At 45.2% G+C, this 22285-nt stretch overlaps 2 protein-coding genes across 2 annotated transcripts; one reads left to right on the top strand and one right to left on the bottom strand.

The window, feature by feature from the left end:
- The first annotated feature begins 9354 nt into the window (after window positions 1-9354).
- LOC123485371 (gastrula zinc finger protein XlCGF64.1-like) lies at window positions 9355-17812 on the top strand. The gene is made up of 5 exons (XM_045216279.1): window positions 9355-9586; window positions 13135-13254; window positions 16045-16179; window positions 16842-17166; window positions 17305-17812. The coding sequence occupies exons 2-5, from the start codon at window positions 13149-13151 to the stop codon at window positions 17810-17812; spliced, it is 1074 nt and encodes a 357-aa protein (XP_045072214.1). The 5' UTR covers window positions 9355-9586; window positions 13135-13148.
- A 3558-nt stretch (window positions 17813-21370) lies between these two features.
- On the bottom strand, window positions 21371-22048 carry LOC123485370 (spore coat protein YeeK-like). Its single transcript, XM_045216278.1, has one exon. The coding sequence runs from the start codon at window positions 22046-22048 to the stop codon at window positions 21371-21373; it is 678 nt and encodes a 225-aa protein (XP_045072213.1).
- Window positions 22049-22285: the final 237 nt, after the last annotated feature.

The following is a 22285-nucleotide window of genomic DNA, read 5'->3' as shown; positions in this document are numbered from 1 at the left end:
ATACTCAACAGGTAGATGTAACCTATAACACACCTCGTTCAATCTTCTCAGGACTTTAAAGGGCCCCACAAACCGCCGACCCAGCTTCCGGCAGGGCAGGCGGAGGGGCAGGTTCCTGGTAGAGAGCCAGACTCGATCTCCGGGTGCGTACACCGGCCCCTCACTGCGGTGGAGATCGGCGCTCGCCTTGTGACGAAGGACGGCCCGCTGCAGGTGGACGTGGGCAGCGTTCCACGTCTCTTCCGAGCGCCTCATCCAATCATCCACCGCAGGGGCCTCGATCTGGCTCTGCTGCCAAGGTGCCAGAACCGGCTGGTAACCTAACACACATTGGAAGGGGGTTAGGTTAGTAGAGGAGTGGCGGAGAGAGTTCTGGGCCATCTCGGCCCAGGGAATGTACCGTGCCCACTCCTCCGGCCGGTCCTGGCAATACGACCTCAGAAACCTACCCACATCCTGGTTGACACGTTCTACCTGCCCGTTACTCTCGGGTGGTACCCTGAGGTAAGGCTAACCGAGACCCCAAACGCTCCATGAACGCTCTCCAAACACGAGAGGTAAACTGGGGGCCTCGATCAGACACTATATCCTCGGGTACCCCGTAATGCCGGAAGACGTGGGTAAATAGGGCCTCAGCGGTCTGTAGGGCAGTAGGAAGACCCGACATAGGGAGAAGACGACAGGCCTTAGAGAACCGGTCCACAACGACCAGGATGGTGGTATTCCCCTGAGAGAGGGGAAGGTCTGTCACAAAATCCACCGATAGGTGGGACCATGGTCGTTGTGGAACGGGCAGGGGTTGTAACTTACCCCTGGGCAGATGTCGGGCGCCTTACACTGGGCACACACCGAGCAGGAGGAGACACAAACCCTCACATCCCTAGCCAAAGTGGGCCACCAGTATTTAGTGCTAAGGCAATGCACCGTCCGGCCGATACCCGGATGTCCAGAGGAGGGTGACGTGTGAGCCCAGTAAATGAGTCGATCCCAAATCTCGAGCGGAACGTACTTCCGACCCTCAGGACACTGTGGAGGGCTGGGGTCGGTACGCAACGCTCGCTCGATTTCGGCATCGACCTCCCACACCACCGGTGCCACAAGGCAAGACTCCGGTAGTATGGGAGTGGGCTCAACGGACCTCTCCTCCGTGTCATACCGCCGGGACAGCGCATCCGCCTTACCATTCTGGGACCCAGGGATGTACGTGATTTTAAATACGAACCTGGTGAGAAACATACTCCATCGAGCCTGGCGAGGGTTCAGTCTCCTCGCTGCCCGGATGTACTCCAGGTTCCGATGGTCAGTCAAAATGAGGAAAGGGTGTTGAGCCCCCTCAAGCCAATGCCTCCACACTTTAAGGGCTTGAACTACAGCTAACAGCTCCCTGTCCCCAACGTCATAGTTACGCTCCGCCGGGCTGAGCTTCTTTGAGTAAAAAGCACAGGGGCGGAGTTTAGGTGGCGTGCTGGACCGTTGAGAGAGAACGGCCCCTATACCAGCCTCAGACGCGTCTACCTCGACCTGAAAGGGTAATGCGGGATCCGGATGCGCCAGCACCGGAGCCGACGTAAACAGGTCCTTCAGTCTCCTAAAGGCCCCGTCCGCATCGGCTGACCACTGCAGGCGCACCGGACCCCCCTTCAGAAGGGACGTGATGGGAGCTGCCACCTGTCCAAAACCCCGGATAAACCTCCGGTAGTAATTCGCAAAGCCCCAAAACTGCTGCACCTCTTTTACAGTAGTTGGGGTTTGCCAATTACGCACAGCGGACACACGATCCACCTCCATTCTCACCCCTGACGCGGACAACCGATAACCCAAAAAGGAGACCGACTCCTGGAAAAACAGACATTTCTCTGCCTTGACATATAGGTCGTGCTCCAACAGCCTCCTCAATACACGACGCACCAGGGTTATATGCTCGGCTCGGGTAGACGAGTACACCAGAATGTCATCAATGTACACTACCACCCCTTGTCCCTGCATATCCCTGAAAATGTCATCTACGAAGGATTGGAAGACTGATGGAGCATTCATCAACCCATATGCCATGACGAGATATTCGAAATGACCTGACGTGGTACTAAACGCTGTCTTCCATTCGTCACCCTCCCTAATGCGCACCAAGCTATACGCGCTCCTGAGATCCAGTTTTGTGAAAAACCGCGCTCCATGCAATGACTCCGTCATGGTCGCAATCAGAGGGAGTGGATAACTGTATTTCACAGTAATCTGATTGAGACCACGGTAATCAATGCACGGGCGCAACCCTCCATCTTTCTTTTTCACAAAAAATAAGCTCGAGGAGGCGGGAGAAGTGGAGGGCCGAATGTATCCCTGTCTCAAAGATTCGGCTATGTAAGTCTCCATAGCTTTTCTCTCCTCTTGAGACAAAGGATACACATGGCTCCGTGGGAGCGCTGCTCCTGCCTGGAGATCAATCGCACAATCCCCCTGTCTATGAGGAGGCAACTGCGTCAGCCCTAGTTTTGCTAAACACGAGAGCTAAATCCCCATATTCAGGCGGAATGTGCAGTGCGGGCACTTGGTTTGGACTTTCCACCGAAGTCTCCCCACGGAAACACCCAGACATCGCTCCTCGCACTGAGCAGACCACCCATCGAGAGCCCTCTGTTGCCACCGAAATAGCAGGGTTATGGGTGCTTAACCAGGGAATCCCCAGCACCACTGGGTATGCAGGAGAGTCGATCAGATACAGCTGTATAGTCTCCTCATGACCCCCTGCGCACACATCCGAAGTGGCGCTGTGATCTCCCTGATCAACCCCCGACCCCAACGGGCGGCTATCTAAGGCATGAACGGGAAAAGGTTTGTCAACAGGTAGGAGAGGGATCCCTAACTCAAAACAAAACTTTCGATCAACAAAATTCCCAGCTGCGCCTGAATCTACTAGCGCCTTATGCTAGGAATGAGGTGCAACCTGTGGAAAACAAACAGGTATACAAAAGTGCGCAACAGAAAGCTCTGGGTAAGTGGGACGTCTACTCACCTGGGAGGCCCCCAGTGCGTGGCCTGTTGTCTTCTCCCCGGAGAACCCTCCCCAGCACCTGGCCGCAGTGTGCCCTCCACGACCGCACTTGGTGCAGGAGACAGGCCCCCTCTGGCTCCTCCTCCTCCGTTCTCTAGCGCCGGCACCCCCGAGCTCCATAGGGCTCGGCTCGGAGGTGCCGGAGGGCGGAATGGACGGACTCCCCTCGGGACGTCCACGGGTGGCCAGCAGGGTGTCCAGACGGATGGACATATCGACCAACTGGTCGAAGGTAAGATGGGTATCCCTGCAGGCCAACTCACGTTGAACGTCCTATCGTAGGCTACATCGAAAATGGTCGATGAGAGCCCATTCATTCCACCCTGCATCCGCCGCTAGAGTCCGGTACTCTAGAGCGAACACCTGAGCGCTCCTCTTCCCCTGTCTCAAATGGACTAGACCAGGGGTGTCAAACTCATTTTAGCTCAGGGGCCCCTTAGAGGAAAATGGAGGAAAACTTTAGGGGTGTAACGATTCGTTTTAACAACGATTCGATTTGTATCACGATTCGTGGTTGTCGATACGATTCAAGGACGATATTGGTTCATTTAGAACGATACGATCCGAAACGATTCAGTGACTTGAAATCGATTCAGTAACCTTTTAGCCAAAAATTCAACCAGTGTGACTGAAATAAATACCTGGATACTGGACAGTGCAGGTGAAGTTTCCTAGATTCCTGTTTCTTGTAAGGACCGCAATGGTGGCTTGATAATTTCTCGCTCGTCGGCTTCTCCTCTGTTGTCGGCTTCTCCTCTGTTGTCCGCTTCTCCTCTGTTGTCGGCTTCTCCTCTGTTGTCCGCTTCTCCTCTGTTGTCCGCTTCTCCTCTGTTGTCCGCCATGCTTTGTTTTGTTGTCTTGGCGCCTTTGCGCTGCTGCTGGCGCGATGACGTCACGGATAGGCAGACTGAATCGAGTAATGTTTAAAGCCTTTATCATTAAAAGTGCTAAGAAAAAACATCCATATAAAGTCTGACGTGCTTAAATCCAATGGGTTATTTCCTAGTATCGATACAATCGATTTATTACATTTTAAAACGATGTTAGATCGATATATGTTGTCCAAAAGGCCAACTCGCCGAGCACAGATCGATGTTGTTGGATCATAGGAATATAAATCGATACATCGATGTAGTAGATGGATCGTTACACCCCTACCGTGCTTTCATCAATTGCAACCGAAAACGCAATAAATTACTTTACTTTTTGCTTCAACTGGCTGTCCAAATCCACTGAAAGATCGGAAATCCTGTCTGCAACTGTGTTTCTTGTCAGGCTGATATTTGCAAAAGCCTGCCGCTTTTCAGGGCACACAATCTCCGCTGCCTTCATCATGCATGTTTTTACAAATTCACCCTCACTAAATGGTTTTGAAGCCACTGCGATTTCATTAGCAATGAGGTAGCTAGCTTTCACTGCAGCGTCACTGATGTCTCGGCTGTGAGTAAACACAGACTGCTGTTTCTTCAGACCCGCCAACAGTTCATTCACCTTCTCTCATCTCCGCTGTCCTTGAAAGTTGTCATATTTGTCGGCATGAAGACTCACATAGTGGCGAGCGAAGGTTATATTCTTTCAGCACTGCAACATGCTCTGAACACACCAAACATACAGCTTTCCCATTCAATTCCGTGATTAAATAGGATGACCATTTTTCTTGGAACACTCTGCACTCTGCGTCCACTTTTCTCTTTTTTGACAGAGACATATTGGGGCAATGAGGGTGCCAAAGCACATAATGTTAAAAGTAGAAGCCGTAATAAATATCGCGGGCAAAACAAAGTAGCTCATTGGCTGCACTGCTTGACCTACTTGCTCTGCCCCGGTATAAACAGTTTGCTTGCTTAACACAATTGCTATTGCGCCATCCAGTGGACGCAATTGGAACAGCAGTTTATTTTATTGAAAAATTGCAGCGCATTTTTATACTTAAAAATAAACAAAAAGAAAAGTTTTTTTTTTTTTTTTTATCATCTCGCGGGCCGGATTAAACCCGTTTGCGGGCCTGATCCGGCCCGCGGGCCGTACGTTTGACACCCCTGCTCTAGATCCAAGGCACCAACCTCTCTCCGTACTCCACACCTGAACTTACCTGGGTCACTGATACTATCTACTTCTTCCTCCTCCTCTTCCTCTAGATCTGGAGCAGACACATCCCTGTTCTCCTCTTCTTTCACTGCTCTCTCCTCCACCTCCTCTTTCACTGCCATCTCCTCTACCTCCTCTTTCACTGCTCTCTCCTCCACCTCCTCTGTGATTCCTCTCTCCTCCACCTCCTCTTTGACTGCTCTCTCCTCCACCTCCTCTTTGACTGCTCTCTCCTCCAACTCCTCTTTGACTGCTCTCTCCTCCACCTCCCCTTTGACTGCTCTCTCCTCCACCTCCCCTTTGACTGCTCTCTCCTCCATCTCCTCTTTGACTGCTCTCTCCTCCACCTCCTCTTTGACTGCTCTCTCCTCCACCTCCCCTTTGACTGCTCTCTCCTCCACCTCCTCTTTGACTGCTCTCTCCTCCACCTCCTCTTTGACTGCTCTCTCCTCCACCTCCTCTGACTGCTCTCTCCTCCACCTCCCCTTTGACTGCTCTCTCCTCCACCTCCCCTTTGACTGCTCTCTCCTCCACCTCCCCTTTGACTGCTCTCTCCTCCACCTCCCCTTTGACTGCTCTCTCCTCCACCTCCCCTTTGACTGCTCTCTCCTCCACCTCCTCTTTGACTGCTCTCTCCTCCACCCCCCCTTTGACTGCTCTCTCCTCCACCTCCCCTTTGACTGCTCTCTCCTCCACCTCCTCTGACTGCTCTCTCCTCCACCTCCCCTTTGACTGCTCTCTCCTCCACCCCCCCTTTGACTGCTCTCTCCTCTTCTTCTTTACCTTCCATCTTCACCTCCTCTTCATACGTGGTAGGCCATGAGGTGGATCTGTAGCTAGTATGATCAAAAGAGGCCCAAACAGTAGAGGGTGAACAAATAGCTAGATAGTACAGGCTACATTACATAGTGGTTTTCTAAAGTTGCTTGCTAGTAGATAATAGGCAGAATCTACCGCACACCCAGAGCTGATTTGTGAAGGTGCTGAAGGCAAAAGGCAAAACTGGAGAAACAGCAAAAAGTCTCCGCACAATTTAAAGGTGTTTGCTACCTCACTATGTGGTAGCTCGCTAGTACAAGCTACATTCCATGGAGTGGTTTTCTAAAGTCGTTTGCTACCTAGCTATGTGGTGGCTAGCTAATACAAATCTACGCTCAGTTGCCAGTTTATTAGGTACACTGCAGAGTTCACATAAATGGTTCGTGCCTACAGACAGTGAGTCACGTGGCCGTGGCTTGCTATACAAAGCAGGCAGACAGGCATCGAGGCATTCAGTTACTGTTCCATTGAACGTTAGAACGGGCAAAACGAGTGACCTAAGCGACTTTGAGCGTGGTATGATCGCCGGTGCCAGGCGCCCCCAGTTCCAGTATCTCAGAAACAGCCGGCCTCCTGGGCTTTTCATGCGCGACAGTGTCATAATGGTGCAGCACTACGGTGGGGCAGTGTTGTCGCCATTCTAGGAAGTAAGGAGGCAAAGGAAACAATACTAGGTGAGTGTACCTAATAAGCTGTATATTACATCGTTATTGTTTTCAAGTCGTTTGCTAGCTATGTGGTAGCTAGCTAGTACACGCTGCATTCCATAGTGTTTTTCTAAAGTCGTTTGCTAGCTATGTGGTAGCTAGCTAGTATACGCTGCATTCCATAGTGTTTTTCTAAAGTCGTTTGCTAGCTATGTGGTAGCTAGCTAGTACACGCTGCATTCCATAGTGTTCTTCTAAAGTCGTTTGCTAGCTATGTGGTAGCTAGCTAGTACACGCTGCATTCCATCGTGTTTTTCTAAAGTCGTTTGCTAGCTATGTGGTAGCCAGGGGTGGAAGTAGATTTCATTTATTTCTGGTATGGGACCTGCAATGTGTACACATGCTCGCGCATGCACCAAAATAATTAATGGGCCAAATCATAGAATTACATATAGAATCCCTATTAATTCAATAGGATCTCTGTGGGCCTAGACGTAAAGATTTGTCACTTTTAAAATGTATTACCTTTTATTGTGGCATAAACACAACCAGTCATGATGTTTCATCTCATTGTCAAACAATCACTTCAAAGGGCTCATTTACTAGGCTACCCCATGCACGTTCATCCACTAGAAACATATTTCCAGCCTCCAAACAGTGGTGAATGGAAAGAGACATCTGTTACACAAAACACCAGAAAGTGTAATGACATTTGGCGACAGTCATTAGGCCAGAATTTATGCGTCCACTGCTGTCCATGTGAGTCTCGTGTCAGCCGCTCATCTCTGCCTTGGCAACATGTCAGTGTTCTGGTTGAACCACATCACATTGTTGGAGAGTAGGCTATACCACCCGCCTCCGACATGTGGTAATGATAAATAATGCTGTAATAGCCTACAGTTTTTGACATTTTGTTTTAGTTATTGTGAAAGGCTCACGTTTTACTGGTACGGCGTACCCCCACTATTTATTTTGCCGGGGACGCCCGTACCGCCTTACTTTCACCCTTGGTGGTAGCTCAAGCTACATTACATCGTTTTCTACATTTTTATTTAGACCTTTGACGGCATGGCGGCGATGCTAGACAGGGGACCTTGACAGCTTCACGGAATACTGGCTGGAGCAGTTCTGTCCTCTCAGGTCCCCAGATCTGTGTAGGGCTCTGAGTGAATTTGAATGACTGAGGATGACTTTTTTTGTTTTGTATTATGTTTGAGGGGGTTAAGTTTGAGTTTTTCCCTTTTCTATTTTGGATTTCCCTCCTTTTTGTTTTCTGAATCCAGTAGTTGGCGGCAATACACCTTTTCAGGTTGTAGTCCGCCCTAAAACCCACCGAAGAAAAAGAGACGACAAAGATGATGAAGAAGAATTGATACATGCACATAGTCTACTCAATGGGGAGGGCATGAATGGTAACAATACCGGGACATGGTGCGCTTCGCTCCTGCTTGACATGCACTACTGTCCGGCAATGGCGTGGGAAGTAGTGTAGTATCTGAGGAATTATGACTTTGCTAACGTTTTCAAAATGGTATCTGAGAGGATGTTTATTCAGCTTGGAGGGAGCATCTGGGGAGCAGTTTTGTGGGGACACCCCATAGAACAGAAGAAGTCTGTTGTGTGGAGACAGGTGATTGGTCTGTATGGGAAACCACCCACATCATGGTAAAGATTATAAATACTTGGTTGAGACAAAGGAGATCAGAACAAACATATTATTTTGGGTCGCTGTTCTCCTGATGCTGCAGACGTCTGTAAACGTATGCTGAAATCTTGTGATATAAATAAAACTTTATAATCAAAGTACAGTGTAAGCGGACTCCTTGGTCTCACAGCAAAGATTAGCATTATACTTTATAAACAACAGTAGCTACCTAGTTTCAGGGTGACAGTCATACTAAGCACACGCATACAACGCATGAAGCAACAGCACACCCATAGTACATAAAAAAAATATATATATATATATATATATATATATAATTGCACATTTGCTATTGTTTGTGTAAAACTAACAGTGACTCGGACTCATCCTCTGGCTTCAAAACATAAGTCCAAACTCTCGCTGTATATTACCTCAATGTACGGTAGTTGGGTGGTAAGAAACACCGCTCAATCAAGACCCGAGAGCTTTCGACGCACGCCTACTACTTTCCTTTCGACACACCCACACTCCAATCGCCATATTGAACGGCAGCTACCGCCTTCTCGAATGTAGACCTTTTTTTGGAAGTACTGGTTCTTTCAAGACAACTGGGGGGGAAACGAAGTCAAATCATGACGTCAGTCATCTTCAGGTCGGAGCTCTAGAAAGATGCCCTCGTTTTTGACTTTGAATTCCGAGTTGGATGACCGTTCAAAACGATTTTCCAAGTCGGAGCTCGAGTAGCGAACGTATTTTGACATTATAACGTTAGCAGAGTTGTCTAATGGGACAATATATTGTAAGTTACTGGACAAGAGAGGTATTCAACGTCTCCTCTACCAAGATAATGGTGCAGCTAGCTAGCTAGTAACAAAAAAAGCTACCGTTGGCTAGTGTTTACTGTACGCCATGCAAGCTTTAGTCGCACATTATTCATCAACTCCTAAACTCACATTTAACGTTGAAAAGTCATTGTTGTTAATCGTTTGACCGAGTAAATAAACGCGGGGAGAAAAAGGTTAAGCTCCAGTAGGACTGTGACATTTGTAAACTTCCGTTCCGTATTAAAACCGGAAGTTACGTAATATTTGTGCTGCCATCAGGAAGGTGGCTAGCAACTCAGCGTTTTCCAAGTTATAAGAAGTAGACGCATATGAGACACTTGCTGATTTAAGGATTACTGCCACTAATAGAATGCGAGATAATTATATAGCTAGAACTCTATGAAAAGGACAGTCACAGAGAGAGAAAGCTAACAGTAGTACTCGCATCGTTAGCATAGGTGGGTGGCTGCTTTGTTTGCTGCAGTGCTGTAAACGTCAGAAGCTGGCCTTTTTGGTGAGTGCTGAAATAGTGGTAACATGTTAACAAAAATAAACCGTGATATTTCCGCCGTTATCGACGTCATGTCACTTGTGCCTCCACATATCATTGCTAATTGTAGCCCTCTGTCTTGTATGTCTGTAAACATCAGTTCAGTAATAATAATAACGTTACACATCATGCCTCTGGCTACCAGCTATGTGCTGTGAGTAAATTATCTCCTTCTTTCTGTCACCAGTTATGTTTTCGCAAAAACCTACAGTGTCGAATAAAAATTAGTTGGTTTAAGTGTTTCCATTACCCATTTAAGCAAGTTGCGCATTAATAAATTGTCGTTAGCCTGTATTCCCTCCCACCCATCTGTTTCATGTCTCTGGTAGACCGCGAAAGCCTGCATGGGTAGAATGCAAGAATTGACTAATGTTTGCCATATTCTAATAATTAATGTGCCAACATATTGCCATACCATGTAGCTCTCTCTAACTCTAGGCGGCATTCTGCCTTCTCCCTACATGTTTCAGTGATTAGCTTCTCTCACAACTGTGTTTTAACGTTTAGAAACATCAATAATCATTGCTTGCGATAAGGCTCTCGAAACATATGGCCCTTATCTTTCATTAGCGAGAAAAAAATATATACACTTGCTGTAGCAGTTTTGCACAGATTCATACAGCTCTGGGTGCTTCCACCCGACGAAACTAGCTTTCACTACACTTCCCGAGTTACGCTTACACACAGGTGTTTGAAGGATGCTAGATAGCTTTGTAGCGCAGGTGGTCGCCTCTGTTTTCTGTAAACAAACGCTGTAACATGGATATAATATGGCCACGTGGGAACACTAACCCTATTAAGGTGTGTAGTAATTTCACTTTTTATTTTATTTTTATAATTCCTTATGTTTCCAAAACGGTACCGCGATCGATGCATGTTAATGTTTACAATAAGCGTCTAGGCTCTTAACAAAACTCCCTCAGTCAGAAGATACTATCGTAAATAGGCGCAAAAGCAGTTGGTTCTATGAATGGGGTAAGTAAAATGATGTACAGTGCCTTCGGAAAGTATTCAGATCCCTTGACTTTTTCCACATTTTGTTATGTTACATCCATATTCTAAAATGGATTAAATAAATACAAATCCTCAGCAATCTACACACAGTACCCCATAATGAAAATGCGAAAATAAGTTTTTAGAATTGTTTGCAAATGTATTAAAATTAAACAACAGAAACCTTATTTACATAAGTATTCAGACCCTTTGCTATGAGACTCGAAATTGAGCTCAGGTTTATCCTGTTTCCATTGATCATCCTTGAGATGTTTCTATAACTTGATTGGAGTCCACCTGTGGTAAATTCAATTGATTGGACATTTTGGAAAGGCAAATCATATATGGTAACAGTTGATAGTGCATGTCAGAGCAAAAACCAAGCCAGGAGGTCGAAGGAATTGTCCGTAGAGCTCCGATTGTGGTGAGGCACAGATCTGGGGATGGGTACCAAAAATATTCTGCAGCATTGAAGGTCCCCAAGAACACAGTGGCCTCCATCATTCTTAAATGGAAGAAGTTTGGAACCACCAAGACTCTTCCTAGAGCTGGCCGCCCAGCCAAACTGAGCAATCTGGGGAGAAGGGCCTTGGTCAGAGAGGTGACCTAGAACCCGATGGTCACTCTGACAGCTCTAGAGTTCCTCTGAGGAGATCGGAGAACCTTCCAGAAGGACAACCATCTCTGCAGCACTCCACCAATCAGGCCTTTATGGTAGAGTTGCCAGACGGAAGCCACTCCTCAGTAAAAGGCACGACAACCCGCTTGGAGTTTGCCAAAAGGCACCTAAAGACTCTCAGACCATGAGAAACAAAATTCTCTGGTCTGATGAAACCAAGATTGAACTCTTTGGCCTGAATGCCAAGCGTCACTTCTGGAGGAAACCTGGCACCATCCCTACGGTGAAGCATGATGGTGGCAGCATCATGCTGTGGGGATGTTTTTCAGCGGCAGGGACTGGGAGACTAGTCAGGATTGAAGGAAAGATGAACAGAGCAAAGTACAGAGAGATCCTTGATGAAAACCTGCTCCAGAGCGCTCAGGACCTCAGACTGGGGCGGTGGTTCACCTTCCAACAGGACAACGACCCTAAGCACACAGCCAAGACAACGCAGGAGTGGCTTCGGGACAAGTCTCTGAATGTCCTTGAGTGGCCCAGCCAGAGCCCGGACTTGAACCCGATCGAACATCTCTGGAGAGACCTGAAAATAGCTGTTCAGCAGCGCTCCCCATCCAACCTGACAGAGCTTGAGAGGATCTGCAGAGAAGAATGGGAGAAACTCCCCAAAAACAGGTGTGCCAAGCTTGTAGCGTCATGCCAATGAAGATTCGAGGCTGTAATTGCTGCCAAAGGTGCTTCAACAAAGTACTGAGTAAAAGGTCTGAATAGTTATGAAATGTGATATTTTTGATTTTTAATAAATTAGCAACACATTTTTAAAATCCTGTTTTTGCTTTATCATTATGGGGTATTGTGTGTAGATTGATGAGGGGGGGAAACTAATCAATTTTAGAATGTGTAAAAAGTCAAGGGGTCTGAATGCTTTCCGAAGGATTGCTGATGCTATGTATTGGCCATTGAGAGGCTTTGAAGCCACCGGCGGCCATATTGGCTCTCCCCAGAAGGAGCAGTCCTCCATAGGAATGAATGACATTCTACAGTATTTCAAGCAAATGTTTCAAGGACAAAATTACATGTGTTTTAGTGAGGACAGTAACACTAGTAGTCTCTACAAATTATGCTTTAAGGAAAATGTTTTGATATCTTTTTTCATTTGTATATTTAAATAACATCATTTAAAAAGTACACATTTCAAATGTCTGTAATAGAATAAATGTGGCAAAAACGAATGTAGTCATTAATAAATGTATTTCTGTAGCTTCCAAAGTATTTTTGACAACGGTGGGAGAGTGTCAAGATGTCGGCACGGTGGCTTCGACACGGAAATCCCCTAAAGTAATCTAGTGTATATATAGATCAATGGGCAACTTGCTCTCCTGTAGATCTTAAATAATTGGATTGGGAAACTTGCCAGCCAACCAGAAAAGCAAGGCAAGGCAAAGCAATTCAGGCATTCTTGAAAGTTAGAAAAACCCTTGTCCTAAAAATAAACTTAATTTTTATAGTTTGAAAAAATGGATTTTGCAGGCAGTAGGCATTTACAATGGAAATGTGGAGTTTTATATATAGTTACGTGATGACATCACGTGCCCAGCGTACCTTCAAACTGATCCTGCTATAATTTATTAGAAAAACACTTTCCATCATAATTTCTCGTAGTAAAGAAAGTTTTTGCAAAATAAAAATCTACCCCTGTCGAACAGATAAAAATGTTGATGTTTAGAAAAGTTCTCCTAGATCTGTCGTTTCCATTGCATGTCGCAATTATATTTTTTGCAACATTGCTTTTGTCAATAAACCTGGGTCAATGGAAACCTGCCTACTGTCGCCAAAACTAAATATTTCACTTCATTGTGTGTGTGTGTGTGTGTGTGTGTACGTGCTATCACACCCACAGATAAAGCACCGTATATGGATCCCCACATCAGTGTTAAAGACGAACCCACTAGTGATGATGAAGTTACACACAGCTGGTGCAACCCTGTCCAGCCCTCACAAATGGACTACAGTCATCAAGGTAAACTAGAATGTCACATTTTTGTATACTTTTGTTTTTTAAAGAAGTGGGGCAGTGCCATTCCTCTCATATTTTCTGTTTTATAGGATATAGTACAGAGGAAAGAGAGATTCTGAAATAGCAGTGAGCCGCAGCCGAACGCATGCTATAGGGGTATACGGTGGTGGTGGTGTTACTGCCTGAAAACATACCAACGTGCCAGATCTCACAACGACTGGATGGGCGTTTAACATACCAGCTAACCACATCATGTGATATAGCCATCTGATGCCAGACTGAGCAGTCGACGATGTGGCACGCAACCATTGGTTGATGCAATGCAGGAACACCACCAACGGTATATTTGTTCTGGAGCCAGCGGCTTAAACCACTAGACCACCGTAGGCCGCATGTCTCATTTTTAACATTGGGCATTTCCATGTGAAAGGACCCATGAGCACCAACATGTAAAGGTCATAGGAGAACGTCAAATGAAAGCTGAGTCTATATTTTTGAGAAATTAAGGCATATATACTTTTCCCCAACCATTGTCTATCCTTAATATTAGGAATAAGCAAAGCTTTGATTTCTGGTCAAACCACAGATAGAGGACTCTAAATGTATATTACCCGTTTTAGCATGGACGTTGCCATTGAGGGCTTCTACCATTTTAAAATAGTCAACTGGGTGGGGATTCCTATGGGTTGGGAGCATAGAGATGGATAGAGGACTCATCTTTGTATCTGTGCCATTTATAGCATCTGTCAGCACCATTCAGGAAATCTCCATTTTGAAGTAGTCCATTTTCTTCTTCACGATTGGCTGATCCCTCCTGATGACCCGGTTGGACATGACTCCAACAGCTTCACCAGGAGGGATCAGCCAATGAAGTTGGAAGTCCCACCCAGTTGACTACATTAAAATGGTGGAAGCCGTCAATGCCGCTGCCCATGCTAATACAGACTTCTGGCCACTAGAGGCCTCTATCATTCTCTATGGTTGCAAGCGATCAGCCAATGAACAGAGCATTGTCTTCTTCTTCAAATTGGTTTGCCTATGGTTAGTAAATGGGTTTAAGCTATATCGCCGCCATCTAGTGGCCACAATAAATAAATGAAAAGACTGCAGCGCTGCAGGTGGTGGGAAATCACCAATATTAGCTTGACACTTTTTTTTTCAAACACAAAAGAAGAAGAAAGTTAACCACTACTTTATAATGGAGATAGCATCAATGGCACTTCCCATGCTCTCACAGACACTACAATGGCACCGATACAAAGGGGAGTCCTCTATCTAACTCTATGGGTCAAACAGATGGAAAATGGGTCTTAGAGAACATATACCAGAAAAAGTCTTACTGCATCAGAAATACATCAAAACACAATAATGTTGAAGTAAAGACCCTTGCCAACTAATATCAACACTTATATTTCGTTGTGGAGAAATGATTTGCCTTATGCAAGTTTAAAGGGCCTGAACTGTCATGGCTAAACTACCAGGAAGTTTGACAGGCTGAGTGGGCTGAGTGGGTGGGGGAGCTTAAATTCATGAGCTCGCCTTGAATGACAGCTCTTTGAAAAGCTTATGTCAAGAAACTTGGATGCAGTGTTGCAGTAAAATGACTGGAGCGGAATCAGTGGAGTGCTATCAAATGCATCAAATGCATGGTCTCCAGGAAGTGGAAACTCTAACATAGTCTATTAGCTAGTAAGGTATCTTAGTGGTGTAGAGAACATTTTGTTATTGTGAAGGAAATAAAACAACAACTGTAATTGGCTCCAATGACTTTAATTTCCTCCATAGTAAAGGGATAGTTTGAGATTTTGGCAATGAAACCCTTTATCTACTTCCCCAGTGTCAGACGAAACATGAACAGCTAGCATGCTAACTGTTCCTGTAGACTTCCAGCCATTGCGCTAACGCTAGTTAGCATTGGCTTGTGAAACTCTACTGAGCTCTGCTGTGCTGTACTTTGATGTTCAAACTTGTGAAACATAGACATCTATGATTGGTTCAGATTTGGTCTGGACCAACCAAACTTGGTCTTTTTTGGGTGCGGAGCTCATTTCAAATAATAGCCAGTGTTTAGAATAACACCAGCATATGTAAAGGATGATATTGTATATTTCTACCTTTGTGTTCCTGTTCAGGATACATCACCATGAAGAGCATGACTTTCATATCCATCATTAAGCATTTCTGTATAGTACAGATCAGTGACCAATAATTAAATTCCGTTACTGCAGTTCTGTTACCGGGTGTAAATCCACTGCACTTACTGTAGTTCAATAACAGCCCAAAAATAAAAAATAAAGTCAAGGTGTCATGTCTTTCTGCAGACATCTTTGAATCTTAATTGTGGCAGGTATTTCGTTTTTGGAAAACTTGGTTACATAAATAACAGAGGGAGATTTTACCGAAATTCTGTTGCCAAACTTTGGATCTGCACAGTTCTTCTAGTAAATGTGTTTTAGTAAAATGTTCAGTGTAAATTGTTAAAAGAGAGTGGTATGGTTTGTTAAACTTTGAAATCAATGGTGTTTGTTAGGCATACATTTTAAACTGAGAAATGGGAGTCTCAGCGCAATTACTTTACAGTGAAATTGCCCTATAGTAACAAACCTAGCTAGTGTTGACAATAAGAACGGTTAGGCACAATTCCCATAACTCTCCAAAAATTCCCAGATTTTTCAGAAATCTTGATTGGAGGATTTCCTGATTCCGAGATTCTTCCAACCGGGATTTAGTTTTTTTTAAGGGGATTTTGAAATGTACTGGAATCTTGGAACCCTCATTCTATTCCATCCCCAGGTGCTGTTGACAAGTCTGAGTTGGAACCAGATGACCTTCCAGGCCTCAGTGAGGCAAGAGAACCAACATTCAATGTGATTGTCAAAGAGGAGGAGGAAGAGGAGGAGGAGGAGGAGGATGACATGGTTGACCGAGGTTGGGGTCTGGGGTTTGGGGAGGACAGTACTAGTGGCATAGTAATGTCGGTAGCATTGTGTTAAAGGCCCAGTGCGGTCAAAATTCAGTTTTCCTTTGTTTTGTGTCATATTTTTAAAACAAAAAATATATGATCAGTGTTATTTCCTGAATAACAAAGAGTCCCAAACCTCTCTGCCAATAACATTTCCCTCCCATTAGGTCCCTCCCATTAGGTCCCTCCCATTAGGTCCCTCCCATTAGGTCCCTCCCATTAGGTCCCTCCCATTAGGTCCCTCACTCAGACCACTCCAAGACAGACCTAGCAAAATTCTTGCTTGAAAAAAATGTTTTTGCTTAAAACTATTCTTTTTGACAACTATAATGGAAAACTATTACAGTAGGTACTTAATTGTTACAGAGAAATTATTTGATATTGAGTCAAAAACGGCTGCATTAGGCCTTTAAAATTATGTCATTTACATTGTGTCATATGCCGGACATTGTATGACCGCCTGCCCAATGACTATCTGTGTCTCTCTCTCTCTCTCTCTCTCTCTCATACACATAAACACATACACATTTTTTGTTTGGTCTAAACTATTCTAGCCTGGTTAAACCAGACTGAGCGCTGAACTAAACAATAGTTTAACCAGGCTAAATCTATTCCATTGTCTCTCTAGGTTCAGACTCAGACTACACACCAAGTCCCACTGTGGTAGTGAAGGTGGGAGAACCCAAACCACCAACGAATAAGAACAAGAACACAGTAAAGAAACTTCACCAGTGCCCCGACTGTGGCAAAACCTTTGAGAGGCTGTCGCGTCTGAAGAGGCACGAGCCGTCACACTTGAGGAAGAGCAAGCACCCGTGCCCTGACTGCCACCAGTCTTTTCGTAGCCTCTCAGACCTGAAGAAACACAGGGCAACACACAAGAGCACCGAGAAGCTGACTCACCAGTGTCCACAATGTGGCAAGACGTTTGAGAAGCTATCGCGCCTCAGAAGGTAAGCCAGAGCACCAAAGACACATTTCTGTTCTGTAAAACTTAATGGACAATTAACGTTTTCTAATCTAATCTAACTTTCCATGTATTGATAATAAATTGTGTAAACGTAATGGACAATAATGTGTTCTAATCTAAGGCACCAGCCCGTACACCAGAGGAGAAAGAGGATGGACCACCCGTGTCCTAAATGTGGCAAGACCTTCAAGAAGTTATCCGGCCTGGTTCGGCACGAGCGAGGACACACCGGAGAGAAACCGTTCCCCTGCTCCCAGTGCGGGAAGAGCTTTGCCGACGACCGTCACCGGAAAGTCCACGAGCTGGCGCACCAAGGGAAGTTGGAGAGACCCCACCGTTGCGCTGACTGCGGGATCTGCTTCCCCAAACCGTCCGAGCTTCGACGGCATCAACGCGCGCACACGGGAGAGAAACCTCACTGCTGCCCCGACTGTGGGAAGACCTATTCCCGGTCAGAGACTCTCAAGAGGCACCTTCTCATCCACACGGGGGAGAGACCTCACCTCTGCACGGATTGTGGGAAAAGCTTCATCGACTCGCAGCAGTTGAAATCCCACCAGCGGATTCACACAGGAGAGAAACCATCCCACTGCCCCGTGGTGCGGGAAGGGTTTCTCACAGAGGGGTAACATGAGGGCACACCATCGGACTCACACGGGGAGAAACTTCACCAGTGTGCCGACTGCGGGGCCAGTCTCTCCACATCTTCTAGTTTAAAAGAGCATCAGCTCATTCACACAGGAGAGAGGCCCTTCCAGTGTCTGGTCTGTGGCAAACGCTTTCTGCACATCTGGAGACTCAGAAAACACCAGAAGACACACTGGACACACACACCGGACTAATACACACTGGACACACACACCGGACTAATACACACTGGACACACACACCGGACTAATACATGCCGGACACACACACCGGACTAATACACACTGGACTAACACTCATAAGGAAAAAGTCTCTGTATGCTTTGAAAAGAGCAGCAACTGTAGTGTTATACTACTACTAATATTAATACTACTACTACTACTAATATTAATACTACTACTAATACTAATATTAATACTACTACTAATACTAATATTAATACTACTACTACTATTTTAATAATATTAATACTACTACTAGGATTGTTGGTTCAATTCCTGGGACCACCCCATACGTAAATGTGTGCATGCATGATTGTAAGTTGCTTTGGATGAAAGCGTCTGCTAAATGGCATTTTATTATTTATTATTATTATTATTATTATTATTATTATTATTATTACTATATTACTAATCTCAGCAATCCAGAACCAACACAGTCATTGAATTCACTTGTATAGCTTATAGTAAGGATCTGCTTGTGAGGATTCAGAGGGGTATACTACGAAGCAGGATCAATGAGTTAGCCAGCTAACTTTTATAATATAATAATAATATGCCATTTAGCAGACGCTTTTATCCAAAGCGACTTACAGTCATGTGTGCATACATTTTTACGTATGGGTGGTCCCGGGGATCGAACCCACTACCCTGGCGTTACAAGCGCCGTGCTCTACCAATTGAGCTACAGAGGACCACCCATATGTTAAAACTTTTGAAAGACAACCAGAAATAACTATTGATTTTCTGACTTAATTAAGAAATTCAAAATTAGATATGTGTTTTTGGTTGAGTCCAGTTAAACCATGCCAATTTCAAGGTTATCTTTCAAAACAAATAAAAGGTTGTATCAGAATATCTAGGTAAACTGGCTGGCTAACTCATTGATACTGCTTTGTAGTATACCCCTCAGGTCTACGCGTTGTTAGATTTTAATGAACATTGAACAATGCTGTTTATGTATGACATAACACTTTTTAATGGTACATTTATTATATATATATATATATATACACAGTGGGGAGAACAAGTATTTGATACACTGCCGATTTTGCAGGTTTTCCTACTTACAAAGCATGTAGAGGTCTGTAATTTTTATCATAGGTACACTTCAACCGTGAGAGAAGGAATCTAAAACAAAAATCCAGAAAATCACATTGTATGATTATTAAGTAATGAATTTGCATTTTATTGCATGACATAAGTATTTGATACATCAGAAAAGCAGAACTTAATATTTGGTACAGAAACCTTTGTTTGCAATTACAGAGATCATACGTTTCCTGTAGGTCTTGACCAGGTTTGCACACACTGCAGCAGGGATTTTGGCCCACTCCTCCATACAGACCTTCTTCAGATCCTTCAGGTTTCGGGGCTGTCGCTGGGCAATACGGACTTTCAGCTCCCTCCAAAGATTTTCTATTGGGTTCTGGTCTGGAGACTGGCTAGGCCACTCCAGGACCTTGAGATGCTTCTTACGGAGCCACTCCTTAGTTGCCCTGGCTGTGTGTTTCGGGCCGTTGTCATGCTGGAAGACCCAGCCACGACCCATCTTCAATGCTCTTACTGAGGGAAGGAGGTTGTTGGCCAAGATCTCGCGATACATGGCCCCATCCATCCTCCCCTCAATACGGTGCAGTCGTCCTGTCCCCTTTGCAGAAAAGCATCCCCAAAGAATGATGTTTCCACCTCCATGCTTCACGGTTGGGATGGGGTTCTTGGGGTTGTACTCATCCTTCTTCTTCCTCCAAACACGGCGAGTGGAGTTTAGACCAAAAAGCTCTATTTTTGTCTCATCAGACCACATGACCTTCTCCCATTCCTCCTCTGGATCATCCAGATGGTCATTGGCAAACTTCAGACGGGCCTGGACATGCGCTGGCTTGAGCAGGGGGACCTTGCGTGCGCTGCAGGATTTTAATCCATGACGGCGTAGTGTGTTACTAATGGTTTTCTGTGGTCCCAGCTCTCTTCAGGTCATTGACCATATAAAAACTAACAGGTCTGTGAGAGCCGGAATTCTTACTGGTTGGTAGGTGATCAAATACTTATGTCATGCAATAAAATGCAAATTAATTACTTAAAAATCATACAATGTTATTTTCTGGATTTTTGTTTTAGATTCCGTCTCTCACAGTTGAAGTGTACCTATGATAAAAATTACAGACCTCTACATGCTTTGTAAGTAGGAAAACCTGCAAAATCGGCAGTGTATCAAATACTGGTTCTCCCCACTGTATATATATTAGTGTGTGTTTGTACATGTTTTACTATACGTGTGAGTACCAGAAGTCCTCACAAATAGTAAACCAACTAACATTCAGAGAAGTGAGGACTTTTTGTCGATCCTCACTTGTAAAAAGGTTATTTTAGATTTACGGTTAGGGTCAGAATAAGGGTTAGGGGTTATTGTTTAGGGGTTTAGATTTACGGTTAGGGTTAGAATAAGGGTTAGGGGTTATTGTTTAGGGGTTTAGATTTACGGTTAGGGTCAGAATAAGGGTTAGGGGTTATTGTTTAGGGGTTTAGATTTACGGTTAGAATAAGGGTTAGGGGTTATTGTTTAGGGGTTTAGATTTACGGTTAGGGTCAGAATAAGGGTTAGGGGTTATTGTTTAGGGGTTTAGATTTAGGGTTAGAATAAGGGTTAGGGGTTATTGTTTAGGGGTTTAGATTTACGGTTAGGGTCAGAATAAGGGTTAGGGGTTATTGTTTAGGGGTTTAGATTTACGGTTAGGGTTAGAATAAGGGTTAGGGGTTATTGTTTAGGGGTTTAGATTTACGGTTAGGGTTAGAATAAGGGTTAGGGGTTATTGTTTAGGGTTAGGAAAACTTGGATTATAAATTGGAATCAATTGTTGGTCCCCAAAAAGTCCCTCACCAGTATAATGAGACATACAGGAAAAATAGGATTTTAAATTGGAATCATTTGTTGGTCCCCAAATAGTCCCTCACAAGTATGAGACATAACTGTGTGTCAGAGGTCAGGAGGAGCCATAGAGAGAGATAGAGGACTCTAGAGCCCAGATGCCCGTTTTAGCATGGGCAGCGCCATTGAGGACTTCCACCATTTTTAAGTAGTCAACTTGGTGGGACTTCCTATGGGTTAAGAAAGATCACATGATTCCATTAGGGTCATCAGGAGGGATCAGCCAATTCATTAAAGTTGAGAGCAAACATTCCAAAACTGCAGGTGCCAGTAAATCACCACACGTTATACCTTTTTTCAAACAACACTCTCCAGGTGGCAGTATGCACCATTTCAGTTTGTTTGCCAACACGTAGAAGAGGAAAATGTACTACTTCAAAATGGAGATAGCCTCAATGGGGCTGACCATACTCTGAGACGCCATAATGGGGCTGACCATACTCTGAGACGCCATAATGGGGCTGACCGTACTCGGAGACGCCATAATGGGGCTGACCGTACTCGGAGACGCCATAATGGGGCTGACCGTACTCGGAGACGCCATAATGGGGCTGACCGTACTCGGAGACGCCATAATGGGGCTGACCATACTCGGAGACGCCATAATGGGGCTGACCATACTCGGAGACGCCATAATGGGGCTGACCATACTCGGAGACGCCATAATGGGGCTGACCATACTCGGAGACGCCATAATGGGGCTGACCATACTCGGAGACGCCATAATGGGGCTGACCATACTCGGAGACGCCATAATGGGGCTGACCATACTCGGAGACGCCATAATGGGGCTGACCATACTCGGAGACGCCATAATGGGGCTGACCATACTCGGAGATGCCATAATGGGGCTGACCATACTCGGAGACGCCATAATGGGGCTGACCATACTCGGAGACGCCATAATGGGGCTGACCATACTCGGAGACGCCATAATGGGGCTGACCATACTCGGAGACGCCATAATGGGGCTGACCATACTCAGAGACGCCATAATGGGGCTGACCATACTCGGAGACGCCATAATGGGGCTGACCATACTCGGAGACGCCATAATGGGGCAGATACATTAACTCTATCTAAGTGTATGGGAGGACCTCATTTACCTCAAGTTCATCATTACTTTCATAATGAAATGAAACACTTCAACAAAATAGGTATTTTTAATTGAAATGAAACACTTAAAGGGATACTTAATGGTTTTTGCAATGAAGCCCTTTATCTGTAGTCTGGCTACCAGCCTCTTTAGCTAACATTCCACTCTTTGCCACTATTTGTCATTGCCAAAGAGGCTGGCCTTTCAGCCA

Source organism: Coregonus clupeaformis, unplaced genomic scaffold (genome assembly GCF_020615455.1).
Source record: "Coregonus clupeaformis isolate EN_2021a unplaced genomic scaffold, ASM2061545v1 scaf0663, whole genome shotgun sequence".
NCBI classification, from domain to species: domain Eukaryota; kingdom Metazoa; phylum Chordata; class Actinopteri; order Salmoniformes; family Salmonidae; genus Coregonus; species Coregonus clupeaformis.
Note: the sequence above shows the minus strand (reverse complement) of the source record. Positions and strands in the feature narration are given on the sequence as shown.